This window comes from Centropristis striata, chromosome 1, assembly GCF_030273125.1.
Source record: "Centropristis striata isolate RG_2023a ecotype Rhode Island chromosome 1, C.striata_1.0, whole genome shotgun sequence".
NCBI classification, from domain to species: domain Eukaryota; kingdom Metazoa; phylum Chordata; class Actinopteri; order Perciformes; family Serranidae; genus Centropristis; species Centropristis striata.
In genome coordinates, this window is record NC_081517.1 from 32,080,631 (window position 1) to 32,101,196 (window position 20,566).

Sequence of the window (20,566 nt, forward strand, 5' to 3'; positions counted from 1 at the left end):
GTGTGTGTGTGTGTGCGTGCGTGCCTGTGTGTCTTTGTGTCTTTGTGTGGCTCTGTGCAATCGTGCTTGCACTGTAGGGGGGAACAATGTCCCTATTGAAATATACTGTAGATAACACTGCAATATTAGCCCTTTGTATGTTTGAGTGTACAAGCAAACATCTGTGTTGCATCTGAACCCTTTGATCTGCCTCAGACGACTTCTGCATGACAAAGCCATGGTTCATCGCTGTGTTTAATGAGCTTCTCTCAGTTTAGTTACAGCTTGCAGCTTTAATTGTTCTTGCTGTGACTTGATGTACTGTGGCCACTAATTGCTCTTCAACGCCCAAAACTGAAATACCACTAAAAATATCAAATTTTAGGGCTGTCTTGCTGATTTAGTCATAAGCACTTATACACACTGTCATGATAAAATAGTTACAAGCCGGCATTAGTATACACACTAACATCTGAGACTTGTTATTTCCATGTTAAGAGACTATTAATAAATTGCATCTAAAACATCAAAAGCTAAAGGTATGACTCAGCCAAACACTGAACATAGGAATATCTATTTTAGAAATTCTGTATATACATATATATTATGTATCTTCCTGTCAGGTGAATGGGATCCCTCTTATTGGAGAAACACATAAGGAGGTGGTCAATATTCTGAAGGAGCTGCCGACACGTGTTTGCCTGGTGTGCTCTCACATCGTCCCCCCTGCGATTCCCGACAGTGATGAGGAAGATGACGAAGATGATGTCCAGCTCACCCTGAAAGAGCTGCTGGCTGAGTTCAATGACAAGGTGAAAAGGATGAATGAAAGGGATTAAGCATTAGTGTCATAAAAATAGATAAAATAGCATAAATCACATTTAAATTGTTTCACATCCTCTGCAATTGAAATGACACTGACACTGACATGCTCTTTTCTTGTAAATCAATCTCCCTCCCTGTGTCCTCTCTGTCCTCTCTGCTTGTCCCAGTTGGACCAGGGATGTGTCATACCCTGTCCTACAGCTGAGGACATCACCAAGCGTGGCGTGCCACCCATGTCACCTCCTCTGGCCATGTGGGAAAGAGAGGCTCAGGTGGTCGAGCTGGAGAAAGGAGAGTCGGGACTGGGCTTCAGTATCCTGGACTACCAGGTCAGAGACATGCCCTTAAGCCTGTCTACAAATAGAACAGACTGGAATAGGCTGCAGTCTAAGAATATCAGTGTCGGCTTGGGTAGGGTGAAGAAAATAGAGAAGCATGAGGACTTCTTGTGTTCTGCGTATTTGTGTGTTAAACCATTGAAGACTGGATAGTGCTCTGTCATTTTCCGTTTTAAATCTTACATTTAAAACCACATCTAATCGTTAGCAAAAATAAGTGTTCAAAAAGAAATAGTAACTTCACTGCAGCTTCAACTTGCCTCTCTGTGAGACCACAACAATATATCTAATGCATTATCTTCGGTAAACCTTCCTCTCGGTCCTTCCATCTGATTCTAGGATCCAGAAGATGCCACTAAAACAGTTCTGGTGATCCGGTCCTTGGTGCCTGGAGGTGTAGCAGATCGAGATGGTCGCCTGCTGCCTGGTGACCGTCTCATGTTCGTTAATGAAACTGACTTGGAAGGCTCCAGCCTGGATTATGCTGTGCACGTCCTGAAGTCCACTGACTACGGCCCTATCCGCATTGGAGTTGCCAAACCACTGCCGGTATGCAAGAAGATGTAAATACCTTAAGAATAAACATTATGGCTGGACCAAATAGTCTGAAGCTTCATTCATTACATTGAAATTCAAATTATAAATTATAAAAACTTTGCATGCCACTGAAAGGGAGGCATGCACCTGCAATAACAGAATGGTCTAGCAGCAATCTAACAAATATTTATTGATGTTACCAAAGCTGACGAGTTATGTTGATTAAAAAATAAAGAATTAATCCAGTTAATGACTTTATTCAATTTGAGGATATTTTTCAAGGATTTTTTTTTTTGGATGATGACATCATGAAATATGATGACAGACATTCAGAGATTCATTTGAAAACCTCAAAAGAAGCTTTTAATAAAAAAAAAAAAAACACACATTAAATATCTAATTTAATTTGGGAGGAGTGCATTAACAATTTTATATGGGAATTTATTTTAATTTATTTAATTAATTAATTAATTTATTTATTTATTTTTACATAAAATATTCATCCAAAAGTTATAATCTGCACAGCTAGAAGTGGATGCAATCTTTATCCTAATAAATGATGAATATCCGTAAAATAACCTGACAGAAAAATCGGTTGTTGGCTTTAATATATATCATATTATGGGCTGCAGCATATGTACCCATAAATTCAAAAGCAGAATTATCTTTTCATTGATAAACTCAAAAGACATACACTTCCACAGATATGCAAGACAATTACTTAAATGTGTGTTTCTCTTGAGAGTACAGTATTTCTTCTCCTTGTTGTTGTGGACCGTGGCTTAGTAACAAGCAACAGAGAATCCAGTTACAGGCCGTCTGAATTTTTAATGCAGCTGAAGGCTAAACACAATGCTCGGCCACACTACAGATGGAGAGAGAAGGGGAGAGGAGAAGAGGGTGTCTAATTTACACTCACCTTCTCTAGCCTGTTTGTTTCCACGTGAATTAACTCACTTTTAAGCACGTAGCAAGTTTTTTTTTTCTTCCAAACTCCTTAATTTTTTTCTTTGGAATTTTGTCTTCTCAGCTGGAGCTGTGTGGCGGCTTAACGCCCATCTCTGAGAGGAGCTTGCGGGTTTCCTGCGATGACACTGACAGCCACACTCAGATCAGCCTGCTAGCTGGGGCTGCGGATAACACTCGCTACTCTGAGGACAACAGCATCATCCAGCCGTGTTACAATACAACGGTATGTCATGCAACACAGAATGAAAATGAGTAAAAAAAGAAAAAAAATAGAGAGATATTGGTGGAAAGTGCATTGTGCATACATTCTGCCCACTTTTTCTGGTGTAGAAAACAGTAAAACTTTTGACTATTGGCAAGTAGTTAGTTTAGGTGCTATACTGCAGTGTGTTTGTCCATTTACTTTTTAACAGCAACTGTTCAGGGTATACTGTGTGCAGAACTATAATAAATATAATTGCTGCTGTCCTTGTTGAAATTCACAAGTTTAAAATGTGTTATTTGATTCATTATTATGAACTGAACAGGATTCTTGTAAATGAGCATTTGCTTGATGCTTCAGACTCAGCAGGAGACATCTTGACAGTTACAGCAACACTGCAGCACTCTGAATCTTGTAGCCCATCACACAGGAAGCATTGCTCATTACCATGCAAACCTGAGATTCTGTGGGTCGCCATTTTAGCTGCTCTGAAGGAGATTACCATGACAGTGTTTGTTCTCTCTGTTCAGGTTCTATAGTGGGGAGCTTAGAGCCGCCTGTATCAGTATCACTAGGTCAGGTATAGAGAAAGTGCTTCAGTGTCAAAGACTTGTTCCTCCATTGTGGTTTCCACTCAATCCTATTGAAGCTGCCTTTTGTTCTCGCTTTTGCTTAATTACCAACAATTGCCTCTCAATGAAAAGTGCTTACAGCCTGCACGACATTGGCACCTGGTCTAGCACAAGGGCATACAGCATTGCCTTAATGTATCCCACACATACACACACAAAGAGACCCAGAGCAGCAAGTGTCAGTGTGTTCTCATCAAAGACAGGCTTGTTGCAAAGGTAGCCTCAGAACTTCAGTGCTGCTTGTACTTTCTGTGATGTTTCAAAGAAGATCTCCTCGTTGCCCTCTTTCTTTGTGAAGTACCCGGGGGGACCCAAGAAGTCTATCTTTCTGCATGTTTTACATCTCAGAATTACTCCAAAGGCCTTCACCCCGGGGAATTAATAGTTGTTTGAAATCATCTCATTTTGTCATCTCGGTAATCTAATTGAATGTGATAATAGTAGGTTAGGACTTTAGTGCCAGGTTATCTTTGCAATGGGTTACTTATCTGTGTAGAGAAAAGTATCCATATCTCAAATGTTTGATGAATTTCCTCCAGAGTCCAAAGTCTGTTCTCATTCACTTTTTGTATTTATACTTATGAAAAGTAATGCTCTCTAATGGGTAGGTAACCAACAGGATTAAAGGAGAAAGTGAGGTACCACAAAAATCAGTTTAGGGCAGAGGGCAGGGATGGTGGCTGGGTAAAAAAAAAAGTGAACTTCTACCCAGGTGTAGTCCCATTTGAAGCTAAACCTCAACATTGCCATTTCAAAATGTCCTGTGACTTAACTTCTATACATCGATGCGCTTATGCAACCTATGCAACTAGTAGTTAGTTGTTTTTACCCAAACCTCAATCTTTTAGGCACCAAAACTACTTGGTTAAGTTTTGGTGCCTAAACCTCACCAAGTAGTTCCATTTCAAAAGGTTAACCATGTGTTTAAAACTATAATAGTTCCACTGTTAAAGGCTAAATATAACGGTCATATTACATAAAAATTGTCTGTAATATGAACATTGTCTGCAGTGATGCTAATGGCTCTGTGAGGATGCATTTATGCACAGCAATGCTTTGAGCTACATGATAATCTCAGCATGCTAAGATGCTTAAAATGTCAATGCTAAGAAGCTGATATTACGCAAGTATAATGTTTACCAGGTTCTCCATCTATCTTTAGTTTAGCTCGTCAGCATGCTAACATGCTAATTAGCAGCAAACTTAAAGTACTGGTGACGTTGTCAGAGGATCACAACAGTCTTTGGAACTTATTCTGTGGGGACGATGACTGACTGTAGAAAATGTTATGATGATCCATCCAGTAGTCCACTCACTCATGCCCTGCTGTCTGTCTTGTAGGAAAACCAGCTGCGGCAACGTTTCAGCATGATGGAAGAAAACGACAGGCAGCAAGCGCCACCCTTGCCCCCCCGCACCAACTTTGAGAGGACAATCACTGTTGTCCGGGGCAACCGTAGCCTTGGTATGTTCTCCGTCTTTCTCATGGTGATGGTGTCTTGGTGTGTGTACGTCGCTGGCATGGCGGTAATGACGCTAATAGGCGGTGATGATGACGACTGCTATGAAGAAGAGTGGTGAAGTAAATTGCTCCTCATATCTGAGAGAGATGATTTCAGTGTGTGTGTGTGTGTGTGTGTGTGTGTGTGTGTGTCCGATAGGCTAGTATGGAGGTGCGTGGATGGTCAAAGTGAAGTGAAATGATATTAAGAATTAGTATAAAAACCAATGGATTTATATTAATTTGAATGCTGATCTAAATATTTGTTTTTATACTCAATCATATTAACACTATACTGTTTTTAAATAGTGTTGAGAGTATGTTGGTTATTCAATCATGACAGAGAGGGAATCAGAGGGTGTAAAGTGCTCCTGCACTTTCATCTAAGGGCACTGTGCAAAGCATAAGTAAACAAACTCATTTGTATTCTGGGTGCATGCTCTAATAAGGCACCACAGTACGTGCGTGTGTGTATGAAAGTTTAACATTATGTAAATGTTCATAGGTAGAGAAAATCAAGGTCATAACCTACAGTCTGTGTGTCACTGCATTCTTTGGTTTTCATCTGTTTAAAATATTGTAGGTGTTCTTGCTGAGATATTTAATGTTTTCTGGATATCCAAATGTGGAGGGCTTACAGATTTTTTGTTAATTTAAATGTATTTGAATTTGAAGCAAAAGCTTCAGCTCAGGCAAAAGTTATGGGATGGTGTAAGGCCTGAATACTGGGGATTTTATTTGAAGCAATATGATTGTAGTAAAACCTATTTGCACTACTTCACATTCTTCCTATATTAGGTGCCATGTACTATTCTATCCAATGTGCAACTATGACTTTATGCCCAATTTTGGAGATGAGACATGTTAACATGTGCAGCACGGACAGCGTTTGGTTGGTCTGTACTACAAGGACTGTATGGCTTTTGGAGCAGGTTGTGAAAAAGGAGAAGGTTTAATGGATTATAATGAGGTCTTTTTTTCTTGCCTTGCTCATCAAAAAACATGAATATAAGCAGCCTATTTAGACATTTTTGTTTATTCTTAAGTGGTGTGAACCTGTTGCACTTACTTTGAGTTTTATGGTACCATGAAGATGTTTTGTTGAGGTCAAAACAAATAGATTTTCATATGGAAATCTTCATGTGGGAATCATTATTGTTTGCAGCAGTTTGTTATAGAAAAATGTATTTTGATGCAGTGTTATAGTCACTTAACACCTTTGGGTTTTGAGACATTCATCATTACTACTTCTGACTTCCTTTCATGTCTTAAAATGTGTGACTTCAGTTTGTCTTGTCAGCATCAGTAGCTGTGTCTCCAGTCGAATGTATTCCATGCACTATGATTGTATTGTAATTTGAATGTAATACCAAAAAACAATAAACTATTTATTTAAGCAAAAATAAGCATAAAGTCATTTCTTTGACCAACTTCAAATTATGTACGACCATAGTGTTGTGGATGTGCGTAGTCCTCCATCAGATAGCGGCGTAGTGTGCAGACGCCATAGACTAGACCTTCTAATTCGTTGTAGGCTTCCCTATCTGCAGTGTGTGTGTGTCTGAGGTGTGCGTGCATGTGTGTGTCTGCTGTCTGGTTTACCTGCTTCTGCCTGTTTGCATTAATGAAGTGTTTGTGTAATCCGCCTAGCGTCCGAATTGATAATGCCAGAGTCAGGTGTTAGCTCGACTGGCATGTGTTACCCCCCAGTCACCTGTGCCCTGTGCCCTTTGAGGGTGTGTGAGATCGTGTTTGTGCACCTTCTGCTAGTGTGACTGTGAAGGATGAAGCCTTGTAAATGTCAAGCATGTGTAGCCATGTTTGTGTGCTAATCTGCCTAGTGTCTGTCTTGATTATGCTGATTATGCCACTGTCAGGTGTTTGTTTGGGGGACTGTCTGTCTGTTTGGCATGCATTCAAAGCAGCCTTAGCCAACCCTCCACTCACCTGTGTTCATGTGTGTGTGTGTGTGTATGTGTGTGCGTGTTGGCAGGGATGTCGGTGAGTGCTATCAAGGATGGCTCAGGCATGCTGGTGCGCAGTGTGGTCCAGGGGGGCTCTGTTAGCCAGGATGGCAGGCTGGGGGTGGGGGACACCATCTTGGCCATCAACAGAGAACCTACCTCCAATCTGACCAACGCCAGGGCCAGAGCCACGCTCCGCAGACACTCTGTCATAGGGCCAGAGATGAGGTGAGAGGCCTGTCACTGTCCAACAGCTTTACAATATGTAGGGTTTTGTCCTGGGCTCAAAAAAGAACAGGTGACACTTACTGATACTGTACATCATGGTGTAGCTTGCAGATGCTCTGAATGCATTTGAAAGTTTTCTTACTCAACATCACAGAGGTTCCTCTGAGTCACTGTTCTCAATAATCCTCAAAAAAATAACACTGGGTGCCTGGATCTGCAGCACTGTGTGCGTCAGCCTCTTTACAATGGCTAAAGTGCTGCTTGAACCTTCACATTTCCTAATTGTTGTGGGAAAAAAACCTGGGGCTGTGACGCACCACATGACATTATCAAGTATAGTCACTGCAGCAAATGTTTTGCTAATTTTGACAGGAGCATGACAGATTTTCTGCAGCTGTTTTGTTTGTGTTTAGCAGAAAATGAAGCAAAAACAGAATGTTGACATAATAATTACGTGAAGTTTTTACTGTATGCAGTGATATAACAAGGCATTTTTCCACAGCAGAAATCTTGACTAATTATATTAATGATGGCTTCATTCTTGTGTCCCAGTAAGTCATGCCAGTGTGACAGTGATCAGGACCCTGAAAACAAAGCAGCTAAATATAAGTCAGCGATAATTAGCTTCACTGTTTACACCTGTGCTTTTCCTCCAGTTACATATCAAAGGGCCTTTGGCTTAAAGACCCCGCACCCCCAGACAGGTGTTTTCAATTATTCTGGCTAATTAGACATCTGCTCAGGCTAAAGTTGGGCAGAACTATGTTGTATTTATGCAATATCACAAAGCCAAATAATAAAAGTGTAACTCTACAACCCTAAAATGTGTTATAAAACCAATAGGAGGGTCAGAAAGATTTAGACCAAGCACAGTATGTGCATGCACACAGTCCTCAGAGGTCAAATCAGTCACAATAAGTGAAAATGCATGAAGGACATACAGGAAACTCACAAACTTTTGTTTTATTATATGGGCATATGTTACAACATACTCAACTCTAAGAAAGTCAGTATCTCAAGAATCAGGAATTTATCCTCACAGGGGCCATAATCTGCCCCATTCTAAATATTTGCTATTGTTTCATATTTAGAATCCTATATGTATTTGCGCCTATCAATAAGTCATCATTGGGAGTGAACTGCTTATAAAAAGCAAGTAGAAGAAGAGATTTGATGATGAGTCCCAACCCCATACACACCCAGTTAAGATGCTCCCTCTAATCTAACTGACACAGAAGTGCTGCAACCCCCTGGCACTAAATGCATGGGAACACTAAATACTGATACATTGAATATTTGTGACATATTAAAATGTTTACACCAGTGTTTTTATGTTATGTTTTAATGATATAATCGTCCTTGTTTCTGTATATGATGTATATCATCTTAAATGCAAGAATTGAATGAAAAAGGTATACAACTACACATCACTTAAATGCAACCCATCACAATTACTACCTGGGTTATAATCATAGACCGTAAATGATGTGGACGTTTATGCAGGAGCATGTTTATGTTATATTTATGTTTATTGCTTTTTATATTATTACAATCATTTCACAATGCTAGCCATGTGTTTAAAACTGAGACTATTATGTTTATGTATGAAGCCACTTTGATCTCTTGCCACTTGTAAGGGCGCTAATTTAGGAAAAATTCCTGAGTCGTATCTGAGGGCAGGACTAAATTACTTTTGTGGTTGTATGGTTCCATATTGAAGCCAATGTAGAATGAACCTGCATTCTTTCTAATGGCCAGCAGGGGGCGACTTCACTGTTTGCAAAAAGAAGTCAGACTGTATAGAAATATATGAGAAAATATTCTCACTTGATTTATTACCTCAGTACACATTTTCCTAATGAGTTTAAGGACTCAATCACTAATTTCAAGTCTTCTTCACAAAAGAATGATTTAAATTGTTTCAATTATAGTCTTATTTAGAGTAAAATAGACAATAAAGCAGGGTATGCTTTAGGGCAGGGCTACCTTTTGATTGACAAGTTGCTACCACAGAGACCTGTCAATCAGGATAAAGCAACTTCGCATCAGGTAGCAAAGAGCCAGGTGTGGTCAGGTTGCCGGTATAGGTGGCTGTGCTTGAGACCTTGGGCTCTAAGTCGGATCCAACCTCTCGTCCAAATATGGTCACTTCTGGGTCCAAAATACCAAGATGGTGATGGCCAAAATACGAAATACAAAACTTCACACAGGAGTTCACACAGGAGAAACACTTGTTCATTAACCAGTATGTGACGCAACGACGGCTACGTCTACTTCTTTCATACAGTCTATGGTTATAATGAGGTAGATGGTGTGTGGCTATATGTAACACATAACATGGTATCCTGGCTGTTTTTTACTTAATAAGATTTAAACATGGGCCATAACTTATGACACAAAACAAGGCCCTGCACTGAGCCCAGCATTTAAGTAGGACACATATGTGACACATTTAAAACAGATTCCAGTCAGTTATATAGCACAGTTATTTATATTACATTCATACAGGCTTCCCCTCATGTCATAGTTTAAACACGTCTTTGCTTTAAAAACGAGAAAGCCAGAGTTCCTGCTTTTGAGAGAATGTAGAAAGGTCCTTTGGGAATGCAGAGAACAATCAAACACTGAAAAAAATAGTAATTGAATACTGCTCACGTTTTCTAGATCTACCCATGCAGATCTTGACAGTCTGTGTGACTCGAATGAGTGAGTATATGTACATCATAAATATAAATATGTGCTCTCCGCAGTCACAAACATGACTTTCACTGCATCATCACGTAAAAACGATCTCTCGTCTCACTTTGGATCTCCATTACCACCTTGTTTTTGACACTGCAGTCATAGTTGAGTGAGGCGCTGCAGTCATGTTAAATTAGATTAGATGATGAAATTTTGAAGATTGCCTGAGGGGAAATTGGGTAAATTATTACTTGTTCTAACATCAGCAGTTATGGCTCCACATTGACAATGCTTGTTTGGCTGATTGGAGATGTGCCCCACCTCCATCACCGTACTGCCCTGCAAAACACCCACTCACTCTCTCTCAACCTCTATATCTTTCTCCGTCTCTCCCGCTTTTACGGCACACACACACAAACACGCACACACACACACACACACACACGCACAAACTAACACATGCACAGCCTTTCAATGGTCTAACCTCCAAAAACACCTTTTTCCTGCTATGGGAAATATCTCTGAATAATTCATCGCTCATCTCACCTTGAACAGTACGCTTCTGAATAAAAGAGCCTTTTAAAGAGCCTCTCATAGATGCACACCACAATACACAAACAGATGAACACACACATGCATTCTGTCTTACTCTTACACACACACACGTACACACAAAACACTCATCAGCACACACACGCTCATACTGCCTCCTCCTGACAGCACTGCAGACAAACTAACAGAGAGTGGAGGCAGATGACTTGCTTTGGCAGCCTCAGAATAAGACAGACATAGACGGGTGAGGGCTTGTCACTATCAAACTGCCTCTGTTGAGACACGACAGGCTGTCCACATGGCTCAGTCACAACAGCTTAGCATGGAAGACCTCCATATTCAATCTGCCACCATGAGTGGAACAGAGAAATTGGCTCTTTCAGCGGATTCAAACAGCATGTCTACTGGTAGCATCACACAAGAATGGAGCAGGGAGGGAGGGCTTTAATGATGTCCTTGACACTTTTACTTTAATGACATCGTTTACGGCATAGCTCAGATAGATCCGGGCTTATGCAAAACACTTTTTTTTTTTATTATAATGTTGTGTTCCAAAGACGCTTAGAACTGTCTTAAGCCAGAAATGCATCTTATAGTGACATTGAAATATATATTAAGTCAGAATTCTTTCCTATTTTTCTTTTCATCTTGTGCCGGCTGCAGCACAAGCAAAGTCAGTGGAGTGGGGCACATCGATAGGTTTAGAGCACTTGACATGGAAGACAGAAGCCTTAAAGTTAGTGGTTGTTTATTGATGCCTTTTCACGTCCAACAAAAAAGAAGAAGTGAATCATGAGTTGCCTTGCTTTCTCTTATTTCATGGTGCATAAAAAACGTCATCAAAATTGTCATCAAAATCTAATCACCTGATAGATCTAGAGGTATAAACTCCTAAACAAATACGTTTTAAAGCTTCAGCATTTTAATTTGCTTTCTTGCTGTTAGTTGAGAAGATCAGTACCACTCTCACTAACCTTCATGCTGTCAACAAAACTATCATGTCTTGCCCCAAAAAAAGATTCCCATTAAACCTAAATTTGTCATTTTAAAATGTTTTGTACAGATAACAAATAGACAAGATACAAGATGCTGATTAGGTCGCTTTTATGGTACTGGTATGGTAAGAGTGTTGTATCCTTTGTATGGGCTAGCTGATGTCATGGATGTATACTGAGAACTGGATGCAGGCCCCATTCATTCCTATGAAAGTTAGTTAGTTGTGCATGAAGCCCAAAAAGTTTGACTTCCATATATGAAGTTGCCCAGATCTTCTGCATCTGTGCGGCCCAAAGAACAGCACACTTTTTTGGCCTCACCTCTCAACCTCTTAGTCTTGGGCTCATTGACATGAATTGAGGAACTATTAGTGAACTTTATAACTTCAAAGACATTATTTAGATAAAGGCGGTTACAGCGTTTGTACTGGAAAGTTGACATACGTCCAAAAATCTGCTCATTTACAGTTGCTCTCTCACAATGCAAGACTATAGAAAAAAGGTTGGGGTTTTTTTTCGCCCAATGGCGTTGTGTGATTGACCCAAGAAATTTTAATGACATGATTTGGCCACTAAATCAAAATAGCTTCAAAGTCTGCCGCTGTTCCTGGGGACTTGGCTGTTTCCTTGTGTCCACTCTTTATGCTAAGATAAACTAGCTGGCTGTTGGTTGTAGCTTCATATTTACAGACACGAGAGTGGTATCAATCTTCTCATCTAACTCTTCATAAGAAATTGAATAAAACAATCATCCAAAATGTCATACTATACCTTTAAACCATAACATTTCATTATTCCCTCCTTCACTGGTCGAGGTGATAATCCATCTTTCCTCTATAGAATCCATTCCTGAGTGCCATATCATTTGTCTTGTTCGCTGTCATTGTATTAGTCATTGTTTGGTGTTCTAAGTGAAATAATTGTGCATATGTCATGTATTTAGTCATAATAATATTAAAACATTTTCACCCCATTTCTTTCCCCACAATCTCCTACCCCTCAGCATAACCTATGTCCCAGCCCATCAGGTGGATGAGTACCGTTCCCGTCTGTGTTTACCCCCACTGGCATCCATCGCAGCTTCTTCCTCACCCACCCCGCCAACCCCTTCTCCAGAGCCTGCCTCAGCCCCAGCCAGATCCCCCGGTCCAGTCAGAGCTGCAGCTCCTGCTCCAGCTTCATCCACCCTCAAACCCTCTGCCTCAGTCAAATTTAAAGAAGCCACAGCTCCAGATCCAGCAGTAGTCAGAGCCTCTGCTTCATCCAAAGCTTCGCTCAAAGGCACAGCTGTAGTCCCCACCATCACCCCGGCCCCAGACTCAAGGTAATGTAAGATCCAAAGGTTTCAGCCTATTATTTATGGTCACCTAATCCCTACTCAGGCCCTAGAGTGCAAGATAAACCTGTCTCAGGGTTTATTAGACTTCAAGGCTCGAGCTTTATTACATGTTGATGTTTCTGCTGTACAGAATTCAGACTGTGAAATACATTCTGTACATTCTGCCTGTTGTGGATTCTATGTGTGAACCTTAGGCTTTTGATTTTTATAGCTGTCTGGGTTTTATAACTGTAACACATCACACATTACAGTTCCCCAGCAGCTTAAGTCACACTAATGATCTGAGTTATTATCTGACACTTTAATTAACCATATCCCTGAAGGAAACAATGTGTTTCAGTATGCAAACGGCTCTTTTGAGTCTCTTCCAGTCCGTATTTTCTCTTCTCCATTCTTCTGTGTGGTAAAGGCAAAAGCTTCTCTGAATGTTGAATCTCTGAGTTATATTTAGCTGTTCGCTTATGGATCTCAGTGCTGACTGTCAGCGAAAATGAATTGTTTCGCTTCTGTCTATCCCTGCTTTCGCTCCATCTTCTTGCCGCTGCCTTTCTCCTCCCTCCCTCACTCCCATTTCTCTCTGCAGCCTTTTCTTCACTCTTATCTTTCAATACGTTGTCTTTGTCTCTTTCTCTGCTAGACTTCTCCCTTGACTCTTTGTGTCTACATCTGTCCCTCATCTCTCTCCCTCTCTCTGGTCTTTTTCTCTTTACCTCATTTTCCCCATCCTCCCTGCCTTGGTCCTATCCACCCTCTCCTGGCTGCTCTTTTTCAGCCCTGGTGGAACCATTTGTTCTGCCCTCTTCTGTAACTTAACTGGCTACAGGCTCCTGCTGCGCAGATAGCACCACTATCACTCACCTCCATGGGCTTATTACAGCCCTCCACCGTTAAATATATTCATGAAAAATTCTCTCCTACTCGCCGCTTTTTTTTCACACTGACACACACATACACATATACAGTATATATACACAGAGATACTTTGTATATATACTGTGTGTGTGTATATATATATGTTCACACACACACACACACACACACGCACAAAGACACTACCTTACTGTGACCTCGCTGGCAGAAAATGTGTATTTTCAGGTCTATTTGCACAAATAGTGTATCTTCTCAAGGCCTGCCAATATAAATCGCTATTGGCCAAATGTCACAGTGTGTCAGGACTTCAAGAAATAACAAAGTACACCAAGATACCTTGTTATCTCTAGTTGTTCTGCTTGTATGATGTACTGGAATACTATTTAACTTACAGAGTGATGGCGGCAAATCGCTTTTTTTTCAGTAAGAATTCATGTACAGATTTTTTGATAATTTAATTTTAACTGTAAAAAAAATACTTGTTAACATTTCCTAAAAGTGATTAATTTTATTTTATTTCCCTCCACTACTCTAAAACTCGGTTACATTTGGTTTTCAATGACAGAAAACTGAGAAAAACAGCAAATCCTCACAACTGAAAGGCTGGAAATAAATGACTTGATAATTGACTACAACAATTAATCAGTTAACAAAATGATTGTGAACTGAATTGATTGTGAAGTAATTAGACCCTTGAGAAAAATGATTTTTAAAAAACTGATCATAATCATCAGGTTTCCCATTCAACATCACACACTGCAGCGACCATAATTTAGCAGTTCACATGGTTTCTTACGGAAACATATATGCATGGTGTGTTTTGAACATGCTAGCATTCTTTTTTAATGTTGTGAAGCAGAACTACTTGGTTCGGTTAAGGCAAAAACTACTTGGTTTAGTTAAGAAAAAAGATCAGGTTTTTTCTGAAAATAAGTACTTTTAAAGTTATGACTTCCTTCTTTTTTTTTTCCAACATAATTAATTGTGGTCACTACAAGCCACTGCTTGAGAGCAAATGTCAGTGTGGGTAATAATACACTGCAGTTCCTGTATTTCGCTTAGGTGGGTTATATATGAATCACAGTGCTTTATTTTTCAAAGATCAAACAGTGACGGAGAACAGTCTGTACCCTAACACAGTATTATTTTGTTTGCATGTTTTTTTTCATCAGTTGGCTTTCAAAATCTTTACCACACAATAAAAAGGAGGAGGGAAAAGAAGATGGAGTGATAGTGGAGGAGAAAAAGGACAAGAGCAGCGCAGATGGGAAAGTGCCGCAGCTGGAGATAAAGGTGGATGGCAAAGAAGAGGGAAAGGAGAACATTCATTCTCATACCACAAATTCTTGGGATCAACCTAGAAGGTTAGTCAATCAGTGATGTAAGTATCAATGTCCTTTTCTTGCCAGTAAATTATATTCAGATTTTCCATTTTCTGCCCATGATGCCCTTTATCCTCTCTCTGCCAGAAAAGGCTTAACAAAATCCTAGTGTGCTCAGGTTATGTTCACAGCAGGGGTAGAGCAGCACAGCGCAGACTCAACACGATCATATTTCTTAGGCCTGGAGAAACCGACTACTTTCACAACCTGTATTTATCGCATTTATGACTGCATCCAGCTTGGATAAATCACATAAGCCGCACTGCATGCAAAGACCAGCTTTTGTGTGTCTCACCCTGGCAGGTATAATATTCTATTGTTTTGACTTAATCTTTGAAACGCTATCCGCAGCCCTGAGCAGCGGATAGGGACTGATAGGCATGAAAAAAAGCACGCCCATTGGATTAATTCCCCTTCTTGTGCATTTTTGCAGTCATGTTTCAAACCAAGTAGGTCCTCGTCAGGCATACAGAGGACATGCATTCATCATCACTGTACCCATACTGTAAGAAGGATTTTCAGCTCTACATTATGTGTGGATCTTCCTTGTATCCTGCTTTGTGTTCCTCCAGTGTGCAGCTGACTCGAGCGCCGGGCCAGTCCCTGGGTATCAGCATAATGGGAGGCAGAGGCATGGGCCGCAGACTGAGCAGTGGAGAGATGATGAGGGGAGTCTTCATCAAGCACATCAGCCCCGACAGCCCGGCAGCACATAATGGCACCCTCCGGACTGGAGACAGGATACTGGAGGTATGTGAGTGTGTGTGCATTGTAGAGAAAGGCAAGAACACACTTATTATAAATTGCAGGAAGGTGTGTGTGTGTTTGTGTGTGTGTGTGTGTGTGTGTGTGTGTGTGTGTGTGTGTGTGTGCGTGTGTGAAAAGACTGAAAAGTGGGGAAAATGGAAAAATGTGTTTGTTGTATGAGCAGGTGTTCATAAACTATATAATGTATACTTTGTGTGATTATGGCTGCATGTGCAACATTATGGTATTGTCTGTGTTGCATGCACAGTGTATGATTGGATGGTAATGTGTTATGGTAATGTAAACTGTATGTTATAGTGTATACTCCAACCCCTTATCTACTGTAGCTCTATGTTCAGCTTTATTGTTATTATACGTTGCACAATGCATTGCAATTGTACCTCCTTCAAGGCCACACACACACAGTTTTTCACACAACAAATGAGACGAGAATTAGCTAGCTAGCACACCACCCATTCTTCCATCTCAATCCCTGTCGCTTGAAGATTGCATCATCGGGCAAAGAGTGGACAGCAGCTCCGGACATTTACTTTCAGTCATTCCATTGAAAGTTGCTCATTGGCACATTGTTTGTTTTAACCCCGCCTTGCATTCACTCAGTCATGGGCTTGCTCACAAGACATTTCATTAGGAAAATAGTTTTGAACTCAGCTATTCATGATTTTTACACCTTTTAGGACATAATAATTTAAATAGGGGCTATTAAAGTTTTCAGTAAACAGTGGAAGAAGTGCAGATTGTGTGAGAGAGAAAACAGAAAAAGGGAGATTACACGAGAGAGAAGAACAACAAAAATGTTGGCCAACCACGAAAAACAGAGAGTAGTCTTCAGGAATTGGATTCATTTGGTTAACTTATTAAAATTGTTATTTCATTTCATGTGTCAGTCATATGAGTTAAAACTTTGCTATGTCAGAACCACGTCAAGCAAGCGTAAAAAACTTTTATTCGCGATTTCGAAAGTTTTAATGAATGTTGGTATTTCCATCAAGCTACGAATCTTCAAAATGCGCATGGAAATTTGTTGACGGAAACATGACTTGGAGCTCTTCCTGTATTCAGTCCACTTTATGCACTTTATGCAAATCTTGTTTCAACCAAGGTACCTGTCTCTTTAACCCATTAAGGCCTAAAACGCCTGGAAAAACATGCCTGGAAAACCTATGGGCCTATAAGATTCTTCAGCCTCTGTAGCAGATAGAAATGAAATTAAAAAAGTATTTGAGAGCTTATATCCGTGACTTTCATGAGAAGTTGAGAAGTTTATTTGTCCAAACCTTCAATAAAGTTTTTTAAAAAATCAGTCTGAATAAAAAATCCTATGCATAATACTAATACATGCCCATTAGCAAGATGCAAACAAGATATGACCATTGGAAGAAATAGACATAGTTCTCATTACCCTACTGTAATAAAAAAATATATATATCATAATAATAATAATAATAATAATGATGATAATAATAATGCATTTTATATATTGCACTTTTCAGGGTACTCAACGACTTATAAAGTAATATAAGACATAAACAGTCATGATTTCTTATATCATCATCTCAATCAATTATTATTATTATCAATATTAATATATTATTAATAATGTTATTATTATCTCCAGATGGCCACAAATCTGTCTGTTCTTCGGTGAAAATATGTCGTCTAAAAACATGTTCCTCATCCATAAATCCCTGTCAATTGGTTCCGAGGGTTCAAAGTCCGGATCAGCAATTAAATCATCTGCGCTGTTTTCATCAGATCGCTTCTGTCACTTACTGCTGAGCTCCTCCGCTATAGTCGTCTTCCGTCATGATTTCAAAGTTCTGGAAAAGTCCAATGTTGCATTGCGACACTCCCGCATGTATTCTGATCATGATTCCGATGCATTTCATTTGCCAAGAGACCGAAAATAGGTGGAAAAAAATAGAAATACTACAAAATGACATATTCGCTGTCCCGGCCTTAATGGTAGAGTGATGCAACAGCACTCCCGGTTTCAATGGTAGAAATGCGGTAATGCTTTCCCGGCGTCAATGGGTTAATATATGTATCTTGCACTCTTGCAAATTTATGAACAGCAACCTCATTGTAATATTTTTTCAGGTAATGACATTAGCTGAATGTTTTTTTGTTTAAAATGTGCTGTGTGTTGATTTGACCAAGGTGTGTGGTGTGGACCTAAGAGATGCCAGCCATGAACAGGCGGTGGAGGCCATCCGCAGGGCTGGAGACTCTGTTCTCTTCCTAGTCCAGTCTGGACTAGACAGACCTCAGGTACAGCATCTCAGAAAACACCCACAAAATAGCACATATCTCCTGGTTCAGAATACACTGTGCACTGTACAGTATATTCAGGTATGCATACATTACATTGTGTAGCCTTTAAGTCCCTCAAGCCTCCCAATTCTTTCCCCACTGCTTGTCAATACTGCAGATACAAAGAAAAAGGTGCAGCATATATTCTGTTGGACAACTCCATCAGAAGTTTGAGCGATGTTGTGCGTGGGAGTTTGCAGCATTACAATATGATGTCCTCTGGACACAAAGCATACCAACTTATCTGACTGGAAACATATCCAGCATATACTGGATACGTGACATATTGGATGCATCATTTGAAGCATCTGCAGTACGTTTCATAGTCGTATAGATATTCATCTGCCTTTTCTGCATCTTGCGTTTCGCCCACAGTCCCCTATGCTTGCCAACCATGAGAGACTGACTCCAGCAACGCAGTCTAACTCACACTGCAGCAAGGTAACACAAGATACTTTGAGCAGCACACTGCTGTTTTCTCTTTTAAAAAGTGTAAAATTAACTCCAGCTTTGAGATGATGACATGCACTGAATATATATATTGTGTGTTGCACTACAAAGAAAAAAAGCAATAGCTACTTTTTTGTGTTTTTTAAAGGTTGTGACTGCTACTTTAGATTTTATTGGAACAGATGACGAGCTGTGAAATCATTTTTCTCAGTTTTTGTTCCCACACAGTTACTGATGTTTGGCATTGTATGGCTGTAGTGTATAGACAACGTTATGTATACACTATATTATATACAGATTGATGAGTCATTGACACCTACATAGTGTTCAAAAAGAATGATGCAGCTTTAAGGGTTTATCTAGAGGTAGAATGCTTTTTTGGTGATGATGATGTGTACAGGACTATATCTGTGTTTCCCCTCGTGATCGTAGGAAACAGAGACTCCCAGTCTGTTCCTTAGTCTGTCTCCTACAAACCCCTTCACTCCTACCCCCTTTAAGGTTGGTCCATTGTTGTGTGTGTATGTGTTTACATGTGCTATCATGGGTATACAGCATCTTAAAAGCAGCCTTGCATTAGCATTTGCACTAAGCCAACTTCCAAAAACGTAATTAACGTGCATATTTGTAGATAGAACCCTTGTAGTTCAAAGTCCCTTGCAGCTACCTTGTTTGTTTAAACCCTTTGTTTTTCTCTTTGGTGCAGATGCATAACTCTCTAAATAGACGGTGCATTCTTTTGAAGTTATTTTTCCATGCACTTGTAAGTTGGTTATAAAATAATGCATGATTCTGGTCATCTTTCATGTTATTTTTAGCTGACATTAAAACTGTGTTCATTAATTCATCCTGTTCGTCAGTTTTTCCCACTGCTACATCAAGCACACTGAACAAGCCTCAGGGGTAGTCCAACTCATGCCTGAAGGACCCCTGAGGCATCTCCAACTCTGCCTGTTCAATAATGCAAAACTTCTCCCAAGGTGCCTTCGCCGACATCCGATAGAACGGATCGGAGAAGCCCCATAAGTGTCCCAACACCAATCACGGCAGCAGCTGAAGATAAAGGTGACACTGGCAGGAGTAAGTCTTCATCGTAAAGCCGTCACACAGACTTACAAAGGGATGCTTTAAAGTTTTAGTTGAGTGGCCACCTTCACACAGTGCAGGTCACGTGATGCCATCTGGCCACAGAGACTTTGTGCTATACACTTCCATTAAAACAGAAAAAGCTGTGATACTCTTGTAAAAGTCTCTGAAATTTCCCTTTAAAGGTCCATCATTTAAAGGAAACCAGGAGCCTTACTGTGTGAGCAAATTATAAGCTAAGAATGCAAAAGCCTAAAGAACTTTTTTTCTTGACAGTGTCTTTAGGGGCTGCTTCTCTCATTGATTTGAATGGGTTTTTAGTTTTTCAGATGAGAACTGAGCTCTTCAGTCTCTTCTTTGGCACAAAAAATCTTTTTCAAGTTTTATGCATTCTTTTGTTTGCTGCTTTATGCACTTATAGTATAAAGAGTGCCTCGTGGAGTTTTTCTCATAGACAAACAGCATTTCTGTTTACATTTAGTGTTACTCATCAAATTGCATTGTTTATATCCTCGAGCTCTAACAAATGCGTTGAATACATTTCTTTCCTTATGAAAAATGATTATTCTAAAAGTTTGCAACTTGCATTTCTTATATTCATATCCATATCTTCTTCACTGTCTTTGTCTGCATATTACTGCCTCCTATAGATCCTATACGGTGCTCATATGAGTGCAAGTGTCCTTGTGTTGATTGATTTCTTATTTTCCTGTCATGAACACAAGTTAGCCTCTTGGGTTTACAAGACACCAAAAAAATAAAGTTGCAAAGGTCAAAAACAGATTGTTATTTTACAGCTCAGTCTTTAAAAAAAAGCTCAGTCTGCAACAAAAAATTCAGTTAAATGGACACAACCAAACAAATTAGGGACCCACTCATACAAATACTGATCCATAACGCTACTAGAGGACAGAAACTCCACAGGGTACCTTGGAAGGAGTCTATTTGTTCATG

The 20,566-nt window shown here is 39.9% G+C and overlaps 1 protein-coding gene across 1 annotated transcript in view; it reads left to right on the forward strand.

Annotated features, from left to right (window-relative positions):
• The window catches only part of si:dkey-92j12.5 (multiple PDZ domain protein), a 45,656-nt gene that overhangs the window by 11,860 nt on the left and 13,230 nt on the right, over positions 1–20,566 (forward strand). Inside the window, exons 15-27 of the mRNA XM_059336653.1 lie at positions 603–791; positions 972–1,133; positions 1,482–1,691; positions 2,710–2,871; positions 4,824–4,947; positions 6,977–7,175; positions 12,408–12,728; positions 14,786–14,977; positions 15,568–15,745; positions 17,924–18,034; positions 18,452–18,517; positions 18,959–19,027; positions 19,507–19,606. Coding sequence (XP_059192636.1) covers positions 603–791; positions 972–1,133; positions 1,482–1,691; positions 2,710–2,871; positions 4,824–4,947; positions 6,977–7,175; positions 12,408–12,728; positions 14,786–14,977; positions 15,568–15,745; positions 17,924–18,034; positions 18,452–18,517; positions 18,959–19,027; positions 19,507–19,606 — 2,083 coding nt within the window. The remainder of the gene's footprint in view (positions 1–602; positions 792–971; positions 1,134–1,481; positions 1,692–2,709; positions 2,872–4,823; positions 4,948–6,976; positions 7,176–12,407; positions 12,729–14,785; positions 14,978–15,567; positions 15,746–17,923; positions 18,035–18,451; positions 18,518–18,958; positions 19,028–19,506; positions 19,607–20,566) is intronic.